The sequence below is a fragment of the Leptopilina heterotoma genome, unplaced genomic scaffold (assembly GCF_015476425.1).
Source record: "Leptopilina heterotoma isolate Lh14 unplaced genomic scaffold, ASM1547642v1 Lhet_44, whole genome shotgun sequence".
In the NCBI taxonomy this organism is placed as follows: Eukaryota; Metazoa; Arthropoda; class Insecta; order Hymenoptera; family Figitidae; genus Leptopilina; species Leptopilina heterotoma.
Window position 1 is genome coordinate 2,769,635 of NW_025111084.1, and position 24,130 is coordinate 2,793,764.

Genomic DNA, 24,130 nt, shown 5'->3' on the forward strand with positions numbered 1-24,130 from the left:
CAATTATTACTCTCGCATTGAACTTGAATCTTTTTAACTTATTTAAGAGCAATTTAATTGAATTTAAAATGAAGTTAAATTTTAAAAGAATATTGAGAAATAATGACTATAAAAAAAAGTATAGTGATCATAGATTAATAATTAAAATTTAGTGTTTGTAAAGTGAGATACAGCAGCTGAGAACGTGGTACCTGCAATGCGCCAATCTAATTTCCGCCTCACCCCACTTTCTATTTCGCGAGATACAATTTCGTTCTGCTTTTTCACGGTCAAGTCTACGATCATATAATAATCGAACTTTTAAATTGCTCTTGACATCCATTATACTGGACTGTGAAAAAGGTCAATATCTCAACTACAATAAATATTTACATTACAATCATTTTGAGCAAACTTGCAAATAACTTTTTTTTCCTACTTACAAAAAATTGATAAACTTTAATTTTTTTTTCAAAACAAATTATATTTCTGCTATTGAATTTTGTTTTCGAAAAATAATTTTTGTGTTTTGATATTTGTGAATCAATTTTTTTTCAAAACAGAATATTTTTTTGGAAAACAATATTTTTGCGGTTTGATATTTGTATATTTTTTTCAAAACAATATTTCTTATTATTTGATATTTGTGTAGAATTTTTCTTTGAAAACAAAATATTTATCGTGATTTGATATTTGATATTATTTATTGTCCCAAATCGAATTTTTGTATTTTGTCAATAAATTTTTGAAATAATTTTGAAATTAGTATTATCAAAACTTTATTAGGATATAACAACATATTTTGTTGATCTAATCAAAATAGTTTAGTTGCTTAAATATTACATTATTTTTGCTTTCGACAAAAAAAATAATACTTTACAATTTTTTTGACTTGCAAAATAAGTAGTACAAAAATAAATTGTTTAAATTTTGTTGAATATTTTCCTTTTTATTTTTTTTTAATTACTCTCTAAATTTGAATCAGTAGTTTTCGCACACTTTAGAAGAAAACTACTAATTTAAATTTATAGAGCATATTTGAAAATTAAAACAGTTTTTAATTAAAATTTCTAATTCGTAAAAAATTGTCATTTCATTTGTAACTTAAATAATTTAATAAAAAAATTCAATGAAAATTTAATAATTTAATGAAGGAAATTAAATAAAAATTAAATAATTTTACAAAATGAGGAATAAAAATTGAATATAATTTTATAAAAAAATTAAATGAAAGTAATTGAAAAATTAAAACTGAAAAAATTGGGGACTAAACTCTGTTGGGGATGAATTTAAAAAAAAGTAATTTGAAAAAATAATTCAAGAATTATTTTAAATTAAAAAATTTCAAAAGAGATAAATTAAAATTTTAATTTAAAATGTTTTATAATTAAAATTAAGAGAAAAAATGTAATTTTCAACATAAAATACAATTATCAAGGTAAATAAAAAGAGAGCTTGCGAGAGAAAAGTTGTTTTCCTATAGTACACTAAAGTACCTTTTTTCACGAACTACCCAGAGAAGTTTATCTCATTTTTTATAGTTCGCTACATTTTACTAATCTACTTTCTGTATCACACGTGTCTTTCTCATAAGAAAATGTAATAGAGATTTATCTCTATATTTGCTTATTAATTTGCGCATTTTTTAATTTATTTCCTACATTTTCATTCAAACTTGAAACACACTCTCATAAACTTTTAACATTTTTTTTTTAAATTATACACCCATACTATAATTAAAATTATATTTGCAATTCGTGTATTTTATTTACTTTTTATAAAATTTTTTTTTGATAAACAGAAAAAGACAAAACGGAAAATATAAATTAAATTAAAATTTAAATATAAATCTTAAATTAAAATTTAAATATTATTTAAATATGTTGTAATTATTATTATTATTTTATTTTACATTATTTTATATCTTATATTAATTAATTAACGTATTATAATTATTATTGTAAATTATAATTATATTTTGATTGTAATTGCAATAATAATACATTATAATAAATTAATATATTCTATAAAATAATATAATATTATAATATAATAAATTTTATAACAAATATAAATTAAGATAAGATTTGTTTTTCGTTTCTATTTTTGAATACATATTATTTTTATTTATACCTATATATGTAAAATTGTCCTTCATTTCACATGAAAATTTTTCTCTTCAAGGTAGATATTTTTAATCTAATGATTTGTCTCTTTGATAAAGTCTAATAAAAAGCTCACGGTTGCTGCTTTAAGAAGCACATTTAAAATATTTTTTTTCTTTAATGATTTCTAGATGCAAGCGCATAATTACGGAAGTAAATATATGTCATATTTTTTAATATATTTAATATATAATTGAATTGAAAAGAAAATCTTTTTATATTAAATACTTTTTTATATATTATATTCATTTTTAATATATGACTAAAAATAGTTTTCAATAAATGCTATATCAAAATTCTTAGGATATCGTTTGATTTTAACATATTATAAATGACTCTTTTGTCATTTTTTAAAAATAGTAACACAATCATAAGAATTATAAACATATTTATTTAAAATGATTGTTCTTTTTAAATTACTTATTTGTTTAATGAGATTTTTGAATTTAAATTTTTTAAAATTGATGAGAATGTCCAAAAAAATTATCACTTTTCAATTTTTTTTTCTTTCTTAAAATAAGTGAAAAATAGTTTTAAATTTTCTATTCATATTTTATACGTAATTCTTAAAGTACTAGTATTTAAATTTTTTTTCTGAAGCAAGCACTTTTTTGAATTATTCATTTTTTTCAAATTTTTTAAATTACTTCGAATTTTTTGTTTTTTATTTTTCTATTTTTCGAAACGAAAAATTGAATAATTAGATTCGTGGTGCAAAATGCGGTTTGAGCAAAATTTTAATACAGAATTTTCTATTTTATGTTCTTTGTCAAAATGAAAAAATACGTAATATCATTCGCTTCATGCATATCCTTTAGTAATAAAGATATAAAATATCTCACTATTTTTTTTAAACGTGTATTTACTTTGTGTACGTGCATAATGATTTCGCATTTTATTTTACGCATTTTCTGACTATACGTATACATAAATATATTATTATAATTATTATGTATTTTTTAAAAGAAGAAACGTTAAAAACATTTTTCGAAAAATAACATTTTTTTTATGCTTCTATTTTTATATTTTTATCGTAAAACTTGTTATGTAACTTTAAAACATTCAGTTAGAAATTATCTCATATAATTTTTGAGACGAAAATTTCTCTGGATGTAAAAGTTTTATAAAAGAAAAATTTTAAATAGTAAATATAAAGTATGATAATTATGATAATATACAAATAAGTGAACAGTTTTTGAGCAATTAAATATTTAAACATTACTTATGTTTTATTATTTCTTTTGTTCACTGGTTTGGATTAAAATAAATAATTTATTTTCATGAACAGAAATTCTAATTTTCAATTTGATATTTTGTAAAATAATTTGTTTTATGGAAGAATAATTAATTCTAGGCACTTTAAATTTTTTGCCAACTATATAATTATGGAGTGTAGGGAATTATATTTTTTTTTTGCTATAAAATTTATTTGATTCAAGTAAATATTTGTTTGATTTAAATAAAATTTATTCGATTCAAATAAATATTTACTTGGTTTAAATAAAATTTATTTAATTCAAGTAAATATTTGTTTGATAATTGGTTATTTGGGTAAAATAAATTTCTTTTCAATGTAAGCTGTTAAATTATTAAAAATATGATAAACTTTTTCTGTACATAAATTTTATAAACAAATGTTATAAAATTTTTTTACGAAATTCAAAGTTTAATCATAAAATTATTGCTATTTATTTATTTTATCTCTTATAAGTTTTTTCAAAAAAATGTTATTTAAAAATTAAGGAGGAATCTGACGTGCAGTCAAAATAAAAGTTAGTTCAATGTCATAATTTCGTATTTGAAAATAAAAAGATTAAATTTTAATGTCGTTTTGGTGGGAGGGTCAGAAAATTATTTCTAAACAATTAAAAGTTTTATTTGATTGTAAAAATTAAAATTAAAAAAAAAAATTTTAATTTAATTTAATTTAATTTAATTTTAATTTTTTATTTAACCGAACTTAAAATTTTTAGGTTGAGTCTGGTTTTTATTGAAAGAAAATTGTAATTTTTGTTCAAATGCAACTTTAAATTGTTGAAAATGTTGAAAATTAAATTCTTTACGCTTCTATCGAAACGAATTTTCAATTTATTTATTCATAAATTGAATTTTGTTGAATTTAATTTTTATTTTTATTTTAAAACACGAAATTAATCTAACTTTTATTTCGATTGTTTGACGGATTCTTCCTTAAAAAGTTATATAATAAAAAAAGTAATTTATTTTTTATTATTTTGCACCACCTATATTCTAAATTTAAATTATGGAATAAAGAGATAATTATTAATTATTATTAAAATTTAATTTTAAAATTTAATATATGGCGCATTAATATTAGAAATTTCTAATCAAAATTAATAGTAAAAGCATAAACATTGACGTAATCACATTGATAAACGCTTTTTTTTTATATAATATCGTTCGCATTAATATATATAAATTGTAATACAAAGTTTTACGAGGCACCGCGTTTAAATTAAAAATTTATTTTTATTAGTGTGAGTTTGGTATTTAGTATCATTTACCGAAAAAATGTTTTATCTAATTTTAATATTTCTTATATTTGAAACGTTAACCGCATACACATTGATGTACAAAAAATACTTACTTAACTTGATTATTATTGTTATAGTCACTCTCAAATAATCGGTAAATGGAACTGAATATCAAATACACCGCACTGATGACTACTTTAATTAAATATTGCTATTTATGGCCTTGGCACCCGTAGAATGCAGAAGCGAAGGCTCAGCATAATTTGGCAATTATTTTTAAACCTTTTTCTTTTTTATCACCTGTTTGACGTTTAATGCCGTTGAATTCTGATTATTTCCTTGTTTTTGATTTACGAATATTGCTATGTACTTGCAAATTTTCCTTTTATAATTGTTTACAATAATTATAATGGTTAATAATACATTTGTGCGCATAAAAGCAATAATTTTAAATACAAAGTTTTTAATTGCGTGATGATTGAAATTTGAGTACAAAAATGATTTAACATATTATATAATAATTGTGGAATAAATTTGATTGTTCAAATTGGATCTATAAAGTAAATAATTATAGTTTTAATTGTCCTTTAAAACTATTTCAGTCTTATATGAAAAGTCGAAACTATATAAAATTGAAATATAGAAATTGAAGATTTAAAATACTTAAGAGTTTTGAAATATTATTTTGTGCGGTATTTTGAAAAGAAAAATGATTTTAAACGTCAATTTGAAGGCGGAGCAATAAATGTGTTAATTAATTTCTACTTTTCATTCTAAATAGTAATTATCATTATTTAGTTGATTACTTACAAGATATTAATTTACATATTATATACATTAGATTCGTGAGCAGCTTTTATCGTGATAATGTTTCTGATTGTAGCCTCGCCTGCTGCGTTTATTAGTTAAAAACTATTTTATACATCAGCCTAACACGCGATAAGCAGTGATTTGTTTTGTATATCACGATTTTTCGTTGATAGAAATCTTTGGGAACCTCTTATTAATTAATCCACTGCTTTTTCTTATCCGCAACGCAAGTCAAATTTGCTTCTTAAAAATTAATCAAGAAGCGTGCCTATGATGTTTTTTTTTCTATACAATATTCGAAAAATGGATTTAGAATCTGCACGAAATAAAATAACTGAAAAGTAATTAAGGAAAAGTAGTTCCTCAAGTTATAGTACCAAAATTTATTACTGTTTTTAGAAATGAAAATGCCACTCGAGAGTCAAAAATACGTTCAGGGAAACTTAAAAATTCTTTTCGATTTTGCGAAAATTCAGGAACCGAAAGATTGTAATTTGTGTAATTATATGCTAGATCCATTTTTCGCATATTCTGGCAAATATTTTTCGAATTTGATTTCAGTCTCACAGGAGAGGAACGAATTTAGAGAATCGAAGAAGTTTAAGAATATTTTTGAAGTATCTTGTGGGATTTTTAAGACTCGAAAGATTCGAGTGTAAGGCTCCATTTTATCACACTTCGATTCTGGAAGGCAGAATCATTTAGAGTATGCATCTCACGGTAACGAGACTCTGGATTATAGTTTTCAAGTTTCGATAATTCCAAATGCTATTTTAATGACGTTTACTCAATTCCCATTTAACCACAAAATATATAGAGAAACTGTACGATAATCATTTTATCATATAAATTTCTAAACTTTCCCTCCGCATTCATAACCATTACTCGATGAATATGTAATGGATTTGGAGAAATTCTTCCCTCTTTACGATATATTTATTGGAATGACCGAATTTTAAATTAGGTGCATTATCTCTTTGCAATTTATGTGTGACAGGACTTTGGATCATATTTCGAAGGAAGGAGTTTGGAGTTTTTTTTAAAAATTATTTGGATAAACAAGAAATATGGTTGAGGATCAAGCTCCTTTTTCTACATTCCAGCGAAAGAAGATCCAAATTGTCTCTTGAGGATCGTATTGTTAAAACAACTAATGATTTTCGTTTGTTTGTTATATAAAATAGTTGGAAAGGAAATTCAGAAATGAATTTGATATCAGAGTTTGTTTTCACAAATCCGAAAAAGAACAATTCTTAGATTCTTCTGATGCACATTGAGCAATAGAGCATAATAAATTTCTTGATTTCTTAATTTTTAAAATTGATTGTTTCTGATTGTCTACAATATACCTTCTTCGTTGCGCATATAAAAATTTTGTTTTCTCCAATTTTATAATTTCGACTATAATACCGACATATTTTTCGATTTTCAACGGTTTCTTCGTTTTTCATTTGTATGATGATGATGTCCTAATGCAGATGTCTCAGCACTTGAATAAATTTTCTTTTTCGAAAATTTGATCACATTACCGTGAGATTAATTCAGTAAATTCATCGTTGCTCGCCCCGTTTCGTGCAGACACAGAAAAGGCAGTTTGGTTGACTGTATTATTGTGTACTTGCACTACTATTGCTACTCGAGGACATTTCAGATACTGGGGTCTCACTTTGGCGAATTCTAGATGGTGGGGGTAGGAGTGAATTGGCACTTTCGGGCATTGGGGGTAAAACATTTCGCTGAAAATGTCCTGACATATTTCCCACGGGTTGATAGTTGGCAACCACAATTATTTTGCCGCTCCTACTCCTTGCCTTTCCAACACCAAAGAGTCGGCTGCTGGCCCAGATCAGCTGCGTGAAATGACCTGCGCACAGGAGAACATTGGATCAGGAGAACATAAATGCGAAAGAAACACATATATTATTATATGTATGTTGAGAGATATTATGGGGAAGGACTATGGAAATTGCATATGTGCAAATATTGTTATAGTAGATTTTTAATCCTTAGTTTACAGAATGTGTGCTAGAAGAAGATTACTTGATACTTTGTTTTGCTTCCAATTATTCTTGATAGTTACTTTTCTGTTTATATTTTTTATACCCCTTTTAGTTTTACTTAAAGTTTTAGCCGTTTTAGTACTATATTAGTTCGGATAATGGGGCCTCTACTGTATTTACTACTTTTTTTTTACGATTTGCTACTATTTGGATACTTTTTTTTATTTGAAACACTAAAAGCTACTTTTTTCCCTGTTTGAGAATTTACACTATACTTTAAATTTGAATAAAATTCTTTAAAACGATTTAAATTAAGCTTTTTATGATTATCAAGCAACAAGAAGGATGCACTTTAATATTTTCTATTGAAGAAACGTTTAGTAAAACAATCATATAACATTTATTGCAAATAGTATGCAAATAGTTTATTACCCTTCTTCAGCTACTCTTTGACTGCTTCTATATTTATTGAAATTGATTTTAGAATTATAATTTTATGAATGAAATAATTTTCCAATGTTCGAAACAATCAATTCTTGGAATGAATGATTTTTTGCAATGTCATAGAGCAGAGAGATATTAAATTCGAGTGATTTAACACACACAAGAAAAAAAAGGTCAGGGACATACCAATAATACAAACACAAAAGATTCTAAACTCAAAGTGAAATCCCTTTTTACTTTGATGTTTTATTTTATTTATAAAATATAGAGATTTATAGACAGATAAAAATGCCAAAACAAGAAAATTCGTATTTTTGTTATTGTAAGTTATTGCAGAGTATATTCTTTTTAAAAATAATAAATATACCATATTGTTTCCCTATGGAAGAATATTGTTTAATAAAAAATTTTCAATCTCATTTTTTTGGCATTTTATTTTATGCTTATTAAATTAACATTATTTATAAATTTTTAATGTCTGGATTTTCATTTCTATATATATTCTCTTGTGATATTTGAAATATATCAAATATTTTTTATTCTATAAAATATTAAATGTTTAATTCCGTTGATATCTGCACAATTTGCAGTATCTTGTAATGAAAATTCAGGATTATCGTGATAAAAAACGACTATAAAGTTTATACAGGAAATGGAATTTCAACAATTGTGATTTACATTTTAATGTTCAACAAAAACTTGATTTCGATATAGATTATAACAGTTGGGGCTTAACGAAGACTGATAAAAAAATATACATCACTCAGCATTTTGCAAAAAAGCTGAATTATGAAAATTCGGAAATTTAATTAAAATTTAAAAGAACCTAGTTTTCTTTTTCATTATCGTTATATTTTTTATAATAAAATATTATGTTATTCTACTCTATTATTATTATTATTATTATTATTATTATTATTATTATTATTTTTATTTTTATATTATTTTTATATTATTTTTGTATTATATTATATTATACTATACATTATACTATATGCAATGTATAATATGACGGCGGGTACTTCTAAGTATATTAAATAAATTAATAAAGAAATAGAGGAACCAATTTTCGGATACTTTAACTTTTACAATTTAGAAATTTGAAATCTCAGATATTTTACTAAAAATAGAAAAAATAAAAGTAAAAAAAATAAAAAAAAAACGGGCTCAACCGGGATTTGAACCCGGGACCTCTCGCACCCAAAGCGAGAATCATACCCCTAGACCATTGAGCCGTTGTTATATACATTCGTTTAAATACTCACTCGATTCTTAACGGAACAAGAGAAAGTTCGATATGTTAGTATTTCTTTTTTATCAATAATAATAGTCGCTGAGATAGTGTTATTTATATTTTGATTCGTACTCAGTTCTTATCGCTAAATACACGATTCTAAGAAAAATTGCTCCATATTTTTATTTTTGATATTTTTTCTCCAATTTCATAAAATTATTTATTAGTCATTGAAATTAATGCAGTAAGTTAATTATAATAATTTTATTTATTTTATTTATGTTTATTACTTTATATTTTTTGTTTTATTTTTGTTTTTTATATTTTTTATATTTCATTTTTAAATACTTTTTGAAAGTGAAAGGAGAGAAATATATTGAAATAGGAATTATAATGAAATAATTTTGTATTTTAGGGTTTAGCTGGTGTTTTGGGGTTTATTTTTATATATCTTTCGCCTGCTTTTATTATTTACCTGCATTTACGTTGGCATGTAGGACATCGGGTTCTTTTAAGAAATCGTATTGTTTAACAGCAGAATACCAATAAGCGGCAACCTCTTGTCCTGCCACATCACAAGGCACACCTCCACCCGGTCGACAATATAAATTTTGCCCAACTTCTCGATCGTTACGATAATAAAATGTATTTGTATGCGCTAGATGATTCGCCCACGTTTGAGCATATTCACACAGCTGCAACATTTTTATTAAAAAAAAAGAACAAATTATTTTCTTCTACATTTTAAGGAAATTTCGATTTTACATAGGGACTTTTTGTCGACTGAATTTTGTTAGTTTTGTTAGAATTCATTTAAATGAAAATTTATAATATTCTTTCCTATTAAAAAATAATAATTAAATATTTATTTAAAAAAAAAGTTGTGGATTTTACAATTAAAGAAGTTCGTAAATAAATGTAATAGAACATTTTTTTTTGAGTATTTATAAGTAGTTTTTTTAAACTCTTTCGGTTTAAAATTATAATATTGTTAGGTACGCTTTGAAAGCTGACAAGTTTTAAACAAATTTTTTAATCACATGGCAAATAGAATTCAGAATAGACGTATAAAGCGTATAAACTATAATTTATGAGTATGACATTATAACACTACTGCATGTTCTGTGTATACATATAGTAATGTCGTTTTTGTTAACGAGGAACGTTAACAGTAAATTCAAGTAGTGTAGGTTTGATATCTGCACTTGACAAGCTTTATTTTACCTGCGGTGACATCGTTAATGGTGCAGCGTTATGTCGTTGTCGATAAACATTATGCCAGCACAAACATTCCGTTATAAATTCACTATCTCGCCAATTCGTCTCCAGATCACTACTGTCATATGATATGCTCATTGGCCTATTACTCAATATCTGCAACAAACAATAAATATTTGCATTTTTCAAACAGTTTTTTTTCAAAAGTATTATATATAATAATTAATGCATTCACACCGAATAAAGAAAGTCTGAAACCGTTTTGCATCTTAAAACCAAAATTATTAAAAAGCATCAGCCTATTTTTAAAATTAAAACTAGATTAAGTAAAAACAAAGTCTGAAACTGTTCACATCTTAAAACTAAAATTAGATGAATGTTTTTTGTGGTGTTTTAATATATATTAATTTGAAGCATTTTTAGGACAATTTCCATATGGAAATTGGCGAGGAAATTGGACTAAAAATTCTTCAAATTATTAAAACTAAAATGATTGTAAAGTAGCCTGTTTTTAAAGTTAAAATTGAGTTTATTTTAGGACTTAAAATTATACTCTCAGGACCAAAATTCAATAAAAAATGGTTCTAATCTAAACTTCTTTAGTCAGAAGTAAATTGAAAGTAAGATTTATTTTTTACAGTGCACGGAAAAGAATAATGGTAGTGTATATGTAGAAAAATTTCGATTATGGTAATTATAGATGATGTTAATGAAAAATATCGATTTCTTTCTAAATATCTCTTTGTTTTATTGGTCGAATTTTCGAAATAGATTCTTCTTGATTCAGACAGGCTGTACAGTTTTTGATGTCGATGTGTATATAGCTTATGACATTTTGCATGTCGTGACCTGCTCTTCAAGAGAATTGAATATATCTATATAGATATACTTGCACTTCTTGAAAGCGGCCTTTCAATAAACTCTGACGTGACAAGTTTAAAGTTTCCTTTGTTATATACGTATATAGCTAAATCCATTTCCGTTATATTGGCTAAGATGTAATTTTCAGAAATAATATTACTATATACATATACGTTTGTCTAGAGTATAATAATGGAGGCTGTACGTATATATTGGAATAGTAATAATTAGGTTCGTGAAGTTTAACATTCAAAGGGACTATACGAGATATTGTTACTTTCATTCTAATTTTGTTAGAAACAAGAGCTTCTCAATTTTGATGAGAATATGTAAAAAGTTAATTTTAAAGAAAATTTATATTTAGTCCCATAAAGAGATGTAGTGGAAAAAATTTAATTTTTAGAATTCATGAGAAAATTTTGAATTTTCGTCTCTTTTTTGTTTGTCTTAAACTATGTCTCAAACTATGAAATTATTTAATGAATGAATTTACTAAAATATTTGAAAATTAATTGAATTTTAAAGGAGTTTCGTTGCAATTTTCATAAATAGATGAACTTCAAAAAAGGTATTGATTTGAAATTTTAGAAAATTTTAATTTTTAATTAATTTTATTAGAAATTATAAAGAACTTTAAAAAAAAGACTTTTGAAAAATTTTAATAATTTAAATTCTTCTGAGAAATTAGTTAAATTTTTCAATTACATTCAAAATTTTTTTTTAAATAATAAAATGCTCCTCCAAAATTTAATGATTTTTAGTACCTATCTACTATTTTAATAAAATTTTCCAAAAGAATTCAATTATTTAATAAAAATTTCCGTAAAAATCTAGGCAAACATTTAATTATTTTTTATAAATAATAAAAATTTTGTAGGGATTCAATTATTTACAAATTTTTATAAATTTCTTCGCAATAATTCAATTATTTTTATAAGTAATGAAACTTTTTGTAGAGATTCAATTATTTTCATAAAAAAATGAAATTTTTTGCAGAGATTCAATTATTTTCACAAATAATAAAATTTATCGCAGAATTTCAATTATTTTTAATACAATTTTAAATAAATTCCGCAAAAGATACAATTATTCTTAAAAATTTGAATAAAATTCTTTGAAAGAATTCAATTATTTAAAAAAATTTTAATATAGTTATTAGAAAAAATTCAAAAAATATTAATAAAATTCTTCTCAAAAATTCAATTATTTTAAAAAATTGTAATAATAATCGTTACAAGAATTCAAATATTTTTATAAATACTAAAATATTAAAAATTCTTTGACAGAATTCAATTATTTAAAAAAATTGTAATGAAATTCTTTATAATAATTGAATTGTTTTCAATATAATTTTAATACAATTTTTTGATAGAATCAAATTATTTTCATAAATAATATCCTTTTTATAAATAATAAAATTATTCTCAGGAATTCAATTATTTTAAAAACTTTATTAAAGTTCAGTGACAAAAATTCAATTATTTACATAAATAATAAAACTCATCACAGGATTTCAATTATTTTTACTACAATTTTAAAATAATTCCGCGAAAAATGTAAATATTCATAAAAATTTTATTAAAATTCATCAAAAGAATTCAATTATTTAAAAATTTGTTGATAAAATTCTTTACGAGAATTCAATTTTAAGAAACATTCAATTGCTCAATAAATTATTTTTGTATTTAAATAATTGAATTTTCATTAGAATTTTCTAATAAAAATGGATTTCAAAATAAATTTTAGTTACAATTTTAGATAATAATTGAAAAAAGCCATACAATGAATTTTTCTAAATAATTGAATTTTGAAAAGGTTTTTAAATTAAAATCTTTGAAAATTTGAATTTTGCATACTCTTAACTAACAATTCTGTAGAATTAATTTTTTTTAAATAGTTTAATTTAATTTTTCTTTGAAATTATTTGAAGTTTTTATTTTCTAAATATTTAACAGAAGAATTTCCGAATAATCAAAGTTTTATAAAATTGAATTGTAAGCAAATGAATTTGTAAATTCTCTAGAGCTTTTTCAAAAATTATTAAAAATAATTGATTTAAAGAAGAATTTTAGTTAAAAATTCTAGAAAATAATAATTGAATTGAAATGATGAAAATAATTTTGAAGAAATTGCAGTAACTCTGTCATCTATAATTACTATAAGTTCAAATTAAAATTAATATTTTAAATTAAAAAAGTTTGAATTTAGGGTCAGGGAAAAAGTCAAAATTTTGTCTGAAAATCAGGAAAAGTCAGGGAAAAAGAAATTTAAATTTTAGTGACATCCCTGGTTTTTAATAGAAAATTTGTTATTTTTTCTACAATTCAGATTCTATTTCGTCGAACTATATTTTTGTAAATTTAATTGTGAAAAAAAAGTTTAACAAAAAATAAATAGTTATTGATGCGAAAAATGCACTTGCACCGAATAATTGAAATGTCGTTTTCTGAAAATCCAATAAAGTTGCATCAGTAAAGAAAGTGTTGAGGCGGAAAACGTGAAAAAATAATTAGTTGTGTCCTCCAGTTTTCTCTCATGATAATTATAATATATAAAATTATAAATTTTATATATAAATAAATAATATACATTTAAGTCCTATATATAAATAACACTTATTACCTAAATAATATATACGCCCTGAGAAAAATTTTATTTGAAGCAAATATTTTTTTATTATATAGAGTTTTGAATGATAGGCTTCAAAAATATTATGTCAATAAGATATCCATGGTTTGTCTATATCGCGTTGTTTCTAATTTAAAATTATATGCAAATAAACTATACACGAGAGACTGATTTTAATATAAATGGGGAAAATTACGTGTCGGTGCATTTCAAATGTCAAAGGCAACGGAGCATTGTCTCATTTTCTATAGTTTTGATGACCCAGATAAAATATTAAGAAAAAATGTCTTTTCCTTTTTTCTATCGATTTTATAAAAATCTTTTATTTATTTATTCAAAAGCATACGGGCAAATTATTAAAATTAAAAATCCTAAATTTTAAGAATATAAGTGGCATTTTATTTTCTCGCACTTTTTATGAAAGTGTAACAAATTCTTACAATAGTTTTATTTTTTAAGTGTTGCTATTAGTGAAAAAAATTGTTGGTATAAAAAAATGTAGTTTGGCTATAATATTTAGTCATCGTTTTGAATCGCACATATCGTGTATGGTTTTTTTTTAAAAACTAAATGTCAAAGTGTTACAGAAGAGGCATCATATAAGAGGCCAGGATTTTTCTTTCAAAGAAGAGTTGATGTTCATGAATAGAAAAGTAGTCGTCATTAAGGCTTCTTTTTTTCTGAAGTAAAGTACTTTACACTTGACAATGGTAAAAAATAATCTTTCTCAAAATGTCCATGTTTTCTCCTTTTAAAAGAAAACGGTCATTATGATATTTGAATATACTATTTTTTCTTTTCATGATTACTTATTTTTAGGTTTTTTTCATTTTCTTCTTCTTTCTTTTCTCTCTTTTCTCTCTTTTTTGTAATATATACATCTAGTGATCCACATTCAAGTTAGGAAAATAAAAAAAAAAAATTCTCATTTTCAGTAGAATTTGTGTGATAATGAAAAAAAGCATTTATATGCAAATGTGACTGGATTATTCCAAAGTGTATTAATGGTTCTTTCATAGATGAGTGCATTATATATATGTATAATAGAGAGAAATTTCGTTTATGTTTTAAATTTAATTTTTGAAATATAATTGTCCCGTCAGTGAAAAGTCAGAAAGAGTTAATTCCTCCTCGTATATCATTCTTTATTTCGCACGAGCTAAATTTTTATTGCTCTCTATATAGCTCTCTCGAAAAAAAAAGATTGTATCAAAAGCTCGTGGGATTAAAGCTCATTGTTGAAAAAAAAGAGAAATAATATAATAAATAATGAAGAAAAATTTCTAGTGTCACTTTATAAGGTGTTAATTCGAAAATGTTTTGTTATTCTTCGCACATTTTTTACGAATTTAAACGATGATCATAAAGTTAATTAGTGAATTTTAATATAGATGTAAAGTTATAAAAATCCTTTTCTCTCTCTCTTTTTTATTTGATATATTCTCTTTTTTTGAATTATTACTTTCTGCTTTTTGATATAATCTTTTATTATATATAGAGAACGAAAAAGTTGAGCTGATTCCATTAAATTGAATTCTGTTGCACAAACTTTTTTTAGTCGAGAAGAGAAGTACATTCGAATGTATAGCTATGACGACTTTAGGGAGAACGTAAAAAACAGCAATTTTCTTTTATGACAAGAAATGCTCCATGCGACTTTTATTTCCATGTCTTTTTTTTTGCCTCACGAATCGTAAAAATTGATCAGTAAATGTGTTTTACTTTAATCAGTGTAAAAAAAAAATTTCCATGAATGTTATCGGGAGTCAAAGGTATTAAAGTGTTTTTTTTTTTTATTAATTTCAAATTTCGTATTTTTTTCCTCAAACATTTTTTGCCTTGAAGTGAATAGAAATGTGTTTTTTACACTTGAATTGTCAAATTTTTTTTTGTTTTGGGGGAAATTAAATATTTTTTTCCTCTAAATTGTATAATTTGTATAAATTTTACGAATATATTGTATAAATTTTATGAATATTTTATAAATTGGATCTATAAATATAATTAAGAGTGGAGTAAATCTCGATGAATGTGAGGGAACAATAAACAAAATTTAATTTATGTAAAATATCCGCTTTTTAGTTTCTTTAGAATTGATATGCAGTTGTAATCAATTAGATAATGTATTTACAATGAATCAGCTATACATACGAAGTTGAAGTCCACAACGTTGATCAACGAAAAAAATTTATTTAATGCAATCAAGTATTATTTTTAATTTAATATTTAATTGTAAAATAATTATTATCAAAACATAAATATCAATCCTTTTTTTCTAAATACGCTTTTTTGTCAATATTTCTGCGTAATTTTTAATTAATTTACTTAATGAACAATTTTTTTTCGTTGATCAACGTTGTGGACTTCAACTTGGCCTATACATATAAGAGAATAAATTACATTATTCGTTGAATGGTTTCTAAAATAAACTCGATACATATAAATTTTTGTTTGTATAGTATAAATTATCTAAATTTATTTATACCAATCTGTATATAAAGCGGGATAAATGTTTTCAATTTCAATTAAATTCTTTACGATATAGAATATCGTAGATATTTATTATATAAGTTGAAAATAGAATTTACAAAAAAATGTCAAAATTGTTTACTCTAATATTTACAATCACTATCGTTGTTAGCAGCAATGCTGATGTAAGTGTTTACTTTTAATAAAATTTTAACATTAAAAATAATAATCAAATAAACATTGTATTTGTGTCAAATAAAATATTTATTTACAACAATTTATTAGAATTTGAGACAAATTTACTTTTATTTAACTCAAATAAATTATATTTGGTATAAATAAAATTTTTCTTTAGGATTTATAGATTTATAGAAGAATTTTAGTTAAAAACAATAAAAAAATTTGCATTTTGGAGAAGTTAGAAATGATTGCAAAAATTCAATTATATGTTTAAAAGTTTAACAAAGTTCTCGTCAAAATTTCAATTATCTTTATAAATAATAAAACTCTTCTCCAAAATTCAATTATTTTCAAAAAATTTAATAAATTTCTTGGCAAAATTTTAATAAAATTTTTCAATATAATTAAACAAATTTTGATAAATTTCTATTATTTTCATAAATAATAATAATATCATGGAAATTCAATTATTTTCAAATTTGTTAGAAATTTCTTCGTAATAATTCCATTTATTTTCATAAACTATGCAATTTTTTACACAAATTCAATTATTTTCGAAAATAATAAAAATTTTTTTAGGAATTCAATTATTTTCATAAATAATAAAAGCGAATTCCTCGAAAAAATTGTAATTATTCTTAAAAATTTTATTAAAATTCTTCGAAATAATTTAATGATTTAAAAAATTTTTGATAAAATTCTTAATAAGAATTCAGTTTTGAGAAACATTCTATTAAATTATTTATTTTTGTATTTAATTGATTGTATAAAAAAGAAATAAATAATTGAATTCTCGTAAAATTTTCTAATAAATATTGATTAAAAATGGATTTCAGTTAAAATTTTAGATAATTGAACATTAAAAATATTACAGCGTAAATTTGTATAAATAATTTAATTTTGAAAAGGTTTTAAATTAAAATCTTTAAATCTGAATTTTTTCATACTTTTAACTAATAAAATTATTTCATACTTTTATTTTCTAATATATAATTAATTGAAGAATTTTTGAATAAACGAAATTTTGTGTAAAATTGAATTGCAAACAAATGGATTTGAAAATTATTAAAAATAATTGATTTCAAGAAAAATTTTAGTTAAAAATTCTAAAGAATAATAATTGAATTGAAATCAGAAAATCAGGAAAAAGTTAGGGAAGCATCAGGGAAATTACAAAATTAAATTTTTGTAGCAACCCTGATTTTAGTCTTGAGCTTAAGATTTTATGTTATGAAATTTTTATTTCAAGTTTAAAATTGACATAATCTTTTAGTTTTAAACTTTAAAAATAGGCTAATTTCCTATAATTTTGTTTTTAAGTGTTTAAGAGTTTTAAACATTTTTTTTTGTTTGTTTATAAGAAAGGAAGAAACTGAGTCAAAATTAAAATTAGTCCAATATGACACAATTTCGAATTTTAAATATGAAAAAAAGCAGAAATTAATTTTTTATCCTTTGGTGGAAGGGGAAATAATTCCTTTTTTTAGTATTTTGAACAAACGTGGTTGTTATTGCATATACGTGACTTAAAAAATTGTTTATATTTAATTTCTTAGGATGCAGTTAATGGAGAATTAGATTATTTATTGTCAAGGTGTCATGATATTGAATATTTTATAGATCCAGTTAAAATTGAAATTCAATCACGACGAAAAAGTTTGGTAATACATTTTTAATTTAATGATACTGTTTATAATATAATAATATAGGTAATAATAAAAAAAAGTAATAACAATAATGTTAGAAATAGAAATAATAGTAACAGTAGCAACATTAATATTAATAATTCAATATTTTTGGAAGCCATAAAATTATATAAATAAAAGATGTTTTGATTCTTCTGTTTGGCCTAATGGCTTAAGCCAAACAGAAGAATCAAAACATATTTTATTTGTTAATATTAATAGTAGATAATAATAATATTATTAATAATAAAAATAAAAATAATTAATAATAATAATAATAATAATAATAATAATATAAATATAAGTAATAGTAATAATAATATAATAGTAGTAGTAATAAGAATCAGAAGATCAAACAATTATATAATTTAAATTCCTTGTTAAGGCGCAGGAAGTTTTAAGAAGTCGTAAGCTTTTAAATAGACAATGCATTAAGGCGATTGAGGAAAACAATAATAGAATTAATCAACTTCTTGATGACAAGACGCGAAATATTTCTGAATTACAAACATTTGTTACAAATATCAGAAATTATGTTGCAGACATAAAACAAGTGAGTTTTGAAAAATAACAATCAGTATGTACTTACAACAGTCGATAAAATTTATAAATTTATTTATAAAAAACAGTTTTAAAATTTAAGCAAACGCTAAGTGAAAAATATTGATAAATTTAAAAATTTAAATTTTTTCCCTCAATCATATTCATGAATTATAAGATAATGCTTGATGTGCTTAAAACTATATCAGCAGTAATTTTATTTAAAAGACTGTTGGAAATATATACATTTTTGCTTACATACGTTATAGATAACATTAAAAATATTCATATGCATTTTTTTTCAATAGAGCAGTGAAAGAGAAATAAGGGAGGCTAAGCAGGGAATACTGCAAATAACCCGAAAAAAGGAGAATGAAGTAACGGATAAAGTAGACTTGGCAAAAAGATTGAATATTAGATTTGTTACTGATCTTGCAACTCCATTTCAGCAATTTGTCTTTATTCAAGAGTGTTACAAAAAAAGATTTCTGATTATCTAATCAGATGTCTAATAGTTGTTTGGTTTAGTTAACTAATAAGCTAATTTAATTTAAATCAATTTATATCCTTAAAAATTTACGAAAATGAAAATTAGAGAAATGAGAAATGATAATTAGAGATTAGAAATTCTTTTTTGATTCTATACGTTTTTAAAAACATTGTACACTTCATATTTTTAAGCAAATGTTTCCTATGTGTGGTGTTAGTGTTACTAAAATAATTTTATAACAACAGGAACCATAAAAATGTCTTGTAATAAAGATTATACGATTTAGAAGTAATGACAAAAAATAGAGATAAAAATTCTCTTTAAAATTACTTGTACATTTTCATTTTTATCATAAAATTCTGCCCTTGCTGCTTTTTTTTCACTCTAGGGTTAGAAGAAACCCAATTTCCATCAAAAGTGAGAAGTTTTCTCGCCGGGAAATTGTATAGTAAAAGTAGTTTCAACTTGTTCTATTTCATTTTAATGGGTATTTTTATTTTCCATTCGATTATCTTGAAGTTTTATTTTTTATTAACAAGGAATATTTTGAGTGGATAACTTTACTTTTTTGGCATTTGTACAATGCGGATTTCAGCTAAAAAAAAATTCTGTGTAGAATTTTAATGTCCTCTCAGCGTCGAAAACAATTTTTTTTTGTCGAGATTGTAAAGAATTGAACGAATCAAATACTTGTTTAAAAGGTTTTAGAGGTCATTAAATATTTTTTAAACTCACTATGAAATAATGGAAATTAGTAACATTTTTATCTCTAAAAATTCTAAGTAACATTTTTCGAAGCTTATTTTAACTTTCAAGACTACAAATTTTACTATATAAAAAGAGTTAATTTTATACGTTGCGATTCCATTTTTTTCTACCGACAATGAACTGCTTTAGTTGTTATATTTGTTTGACCCAAAAATGACAAAAGTTAAATTAATTTACAATGGATTTTCCTGCTAAAAATTGTGTACTTTTTTTCATCTCTCTCTCTCTCTCTTTTGCACTAAAGTCTGTAACTATAAAGGAATCAACTTTTTGAATTACATTCTACTGTAAACTTAACGTAATAAATTTTCAACTCTCTCAGATAACAGATTAGTTTCATATATAGATATTGTAACAGTATATACATATGAAAAATGTAATTCCGTCTCTCCAGTGTTCGTATATATATTTAAAAATATAGGATATGCATGAAAATATCTGTCTGTTTCAAAAGTTTAGTACAGTTGCAAAATTTTATTAGACTAGATATTGCTTTTTGAGAAAAGAAAACCTCCATAAATGGAATCGATTGGCCGGAAAATGAGAGAGCTTGTTTTGCATCAGTGACTCAACTTGTACTTTTGTCTCTTTTCCTTGAGAAACTTTGATCCTTTACATGTATTCCTAAATAGATACACAGAAGTGCTATGCTAAAATTCTTAAAGTATGGAATAAAATAAAGTTGTTGAAACTCTGTAATAGAAATAGTTTTCAAATTAGATCTAGAGAACCAATTTTAAAAATAAAATGGTACTACAATTTGTTTTATTGGATCCTAAAAGGTAAAGTGTGTCAAAAAACCCTGGGGTTTTTGGTTTTAGTTTGACAGCTTTCTTCTTAGGATTCAATAAAAGAAATCTTAATTTAAAAAATAGTAGCTTTGAAAAGAAAAAAGTACCCGTTTTGAAATTTCATAAAGAAGTATGGTACTTGCTTTGCTTACTCTTCTCTTCTTTTTTGAACTTAGCATTAAAGAGTGAAGGTGTTTATTTTTGCAAAGATGTTCGTTTAATAAGAATAAAAGATATCATGGGAATTGTTAGAGGAAGAGAGTGAGAGAGAAAGAGAGAGAACTACAATTTGGGTCGATACTTTGGGTTCAGGTGCGGCTCTTTTGAATGTCTACCCCCTTGAATATCCGCATTGCTGGCATTTTATCTTTAAATTATTCCAAAATTAAGATTTACAAATTACAATGCTCTGGATTTCTTAATTTTTGAGACTAGAAACTTTACCTTAATTTTGAATTATTCTCAACTCTTTATTAGGTACTATAAGAAAAATCTGTTTCTTTACTACACTTTTGTTATTTTTGCAAAAATTTATTTAATCAAACTTAGAACTTAAAATTCAGACAATTAGTGCTGAAAGCATCTGAAAAATTCGAGAATGTTGAAACAAGAAATTCGACTCGTTTTATCATCTAATTAATTCTTTTTTTAAAATTGCTACTATCTTCTTGTTTCCTGAACATTAAATCGCTACTTTTGACTAAAAGCGTTTATACATTAGAAACATTTTTGAATCTTAGCCTTTAGAGTATTAGTCCTTATGACTTAAAGCACAGTTTTAAATTTAAAAATACGATACTTTTCAATCATTTCGGTTTTAAGATATAACAGCTTTTCTAAAGATATCAAATTGAACCAAAAATGTATCAAAATTGTTGATGCAACGTGTTTTGTCTAAAAGAAAAGCTGATGAAGCTGATGATTTCAGACTTTTTTTCAATATTGAAAAAGTCTTATTCAAAAATGTTGAAATAGATAAAGACTAATTTTCTCTGTTAAATAATTTTTCCTTTTTTTAAATTGTACTCTTCTGTTTGTGTTCCTGTTTCCTGAACGTGTATACATTGAAAGGTCTGAAAATTGTTAAGAATACCGAGTGTTGATAATAGTTGTTGTTGGCTTGTTGGTTATCGTAAATTTTCCAATATTGGAAATGTCAAATACACACACTCCATTTTCTCTCGTTGCTATACTATATACAACTGATATGAAGTCTTCAATCATTTCTTCTCTTTTTTGCAAAAAATGTTTTTAATTAAAAACAAAAATCCAGGAAACAAATTAATGAGTTTCATACATAATGAAATTTGTGAAATTTTCCACTAATTCCTTGTGTGCGAGAGACACTTTGTAGAACATGCTACAAATCTAAAGTCATTAAATGTCCCATTCTGTTGGAAGCTGAGCCTGCGGTGCGCAGCTAATTTCCGGTTTTGCTGCATTCAAGAGCGAACGAGTCAGGCTAAACCTTAATTGTTCCGATTAAACTATACCTTTGTCACATTTTCCTAATGTATGTAGTTAGGCTCTTCCTCTATCTTTCTCTCTCTCTATAATATACTCAGGCTCTTGGATAGTATGGCTTTTTTAATTATTTTCAAAAAATGAGACTTTTTGGACTTTTTATACCAAATTTTGCAGCAAAATAACAAAATTGGTATAAATTGTAACCTAAGATATTTTAAAGAAAAAATGCTATTTTTAAAACTAAAAACTAAAATAAATTAAATTATTTTCAGAAACCTAAACCCCTTTAAAAGAAAAATTCTATTTTTAAAAGTAAAAACCGAAAAAAAGTACAAGAGATATTCATTGTATAAAAAAAACTTAACCTTATATATGAAAAATTTGGCTCCGTTTCAAAACATTGAAATGCAGAATGGTGCAGAAAACATGATTTTTTTCTTATTTGACTTATTGGCCAAGAACCACTATGCCGAAGGTTCGTTTTCGTTATACATAGAGGACACGGAGAAGCGTATTTTTTTATAATACATAATTTATTATATTTTGATGATAAAATAGCAAGTCTTCAAACTGGAAATATTCCAGGAAATAATTTTGAGTCTATGGTACAAATAAAATCTGCTAGTTTCTTTAAAAGATATGTGGCGTCTGGATAAGGTCCAAGAAATCGCGAACTTTCCCAATGTCACGGGTCACATTTCTGGTTGTATATATATACATTCGTTGTGCGGTTTAATTTTTCGAATTTTAACGATGTCTAAAAGGCAAAACTTTACATTCAAAAAAAAAAAAAAAATGCAGATAAAAATAAGAGTAGGAAGGAATCTAAAGAACTTCGATTTAAAGCATAACCTATTTTCTCAATGTGACCTAAACCAAATTTTTTTGTTTGCTAATTTTTCAGTTCATAATTCCTAAATTTTCAAAAAAAAGTCTTTGTGGTTTTGATTCCAGTTGTATTGGCTTTTTTGAAAAATCTCGAATTTCTAAATCTGCAAATTCTCTTTTTCTTCTACCATCTAAATTTTAATTAGTAATGTTTACTAATTATTTGATTTAGTGACTAACTTTTTGCTTTTGAATTAGTATTTTATTTTAGAATCTTTCTAATAAAATATACTTTTTTTTACTAATTTATAAAATTTATTACTAAAATTTACTATTTCAAAAGCAAAAAGTCAGAAACTAATTCAAATTACTATAAAGATTTTTCTTAATTAAAATTTAGAGATGAGATGATGAAAAATTCGTTTATATATTATTTATCTAGTTAAACACTGATTCAAAGAATTTAAATTAAAAAATTAAAATTAAAAACTCGCTTCAGAAATCCGAATTGATAATATTTTTACGGGTTAATTCACTCGGTATATTTCGAATAGGAAAATTATTGTAGAAACGTTGCGAGTTCACATGACGCGGAAAGAATTTCTCTCGTTTTTAAAGCATCTGCATGTATAAATGGATATATATGCGAATCTATAGTTATATATAAATATGTATATAGATTAAACAGTCGGGAATCTGCACAAAATAACTTTTGGACCATGGAAAGCGAGTTTTAAAGCTTTTCTAAAATTAATGTCCTTTCTCTCTCTCTATTCCTTTTGACCAAATATCCATTAAAGCAACAAAATTAATGGTTACTGCAGAAAGATAAGAAGTATACTTAACTCTTACCGTTTTTTTTTTTTATACAAATGAATAGAAATACCGTCGCTTTTTGAAACTTTATTTCATTTATAAAAAGCAATTTATTCTATTGAAGACAAAATTTTCATAGATTATTATAATATCAGGCCTTGCACTCATCTACTAAAACCTATACTATTTACTACTTTTTTTTTACGAATTGATACTATTTGGATACTTTTTTTATTTGTTACACTAAAAGCTACTTTTTTTA

At 23.8% G+C, this 24,130-nt stretch overlaps 2 protein-coding genes and 1 non-coding gene across 3 annotated transcripts in view; 1 reads left to right on the forward strand and 2 right to left on the reverse strand.

The window, feature by feature from the left end:
- Positions 1–4,472: 4,472 nt before the first annotated feature.
- Positions 4,473–24,130, reverse strand: part of LOC122507003 (repressed by EFG1 protein 1-like) — a 51,987-nt gene continuing 32,329 nt past the window's right edge. The window contains exons 3-5 of the mRNA XM_043619477.1: positions 10,352–10,501; positions 9,603–9,822; positions 4,473–7,313 (exon numbers count right to left, since the gene is read on the reverse strand). Of these exons, the coding sequence (XP_043475412.1) occupies positions 7,057–7,313; positions 9,603–9,822; positions 10,352–10,501 (627 nt within the window). The 3' untranslated portion in view covers positions 4,473–7,056. The remainder of the gene's footprint in view (positions 7,314–9,602; positions 9,823–10,351; positions 10,502–24,130) is intronic.
- On the reverse strand, positions 9,057–9,128 carry Trnap-ugg. The gene has a single exon. It is a non-coding gene; the product is annotated as a tRNA-Pro (tRNA).
- On the forward strand, positions 16,354–19,481 carry LOC122507005. Its single transcript, XM_043619480.1, has 4 exons — positions 16,354–16,488; positions 18,040–18,144; positions 18,554–18,721; positions 19,017–19,481. The coding sequence occupies exons 1-4, from the start codon at positions 16,429–16,431 to the stop codon at positions 19,206–19,208; spliced, it is 525 nt and encodes a 174-aa protein (XP_043475415.1). The 5' UTR covers positions 16,354–16,428; the 3' UTR covers positions 19,209–19,481.

Bases quoted from the DNA above. Each gene is read 5' to 3' on its own strand.
- LOC122507005 (XM_043619480.1), top strand. From the start codon at position 16,429: ATGTCAAAATTGTTTACTCTAATATTTACAATCACTATCGTTGTTAGC. The intron at 16,489-18,039 runs GTAAGTGTTTAC...TTAATTTCTTAG, and splicing joins TTGTTAGCAGCAATGCTGAT to GATGCAGTTAATGGAGAATT. The intron at 18,145-18,553 runs GTAATACATTTT...TTCCTTGTTAAG, and splicing joins AATCACGACGAAAAAGTTTG to GCGCAGGAAGTTTTAAGAAG.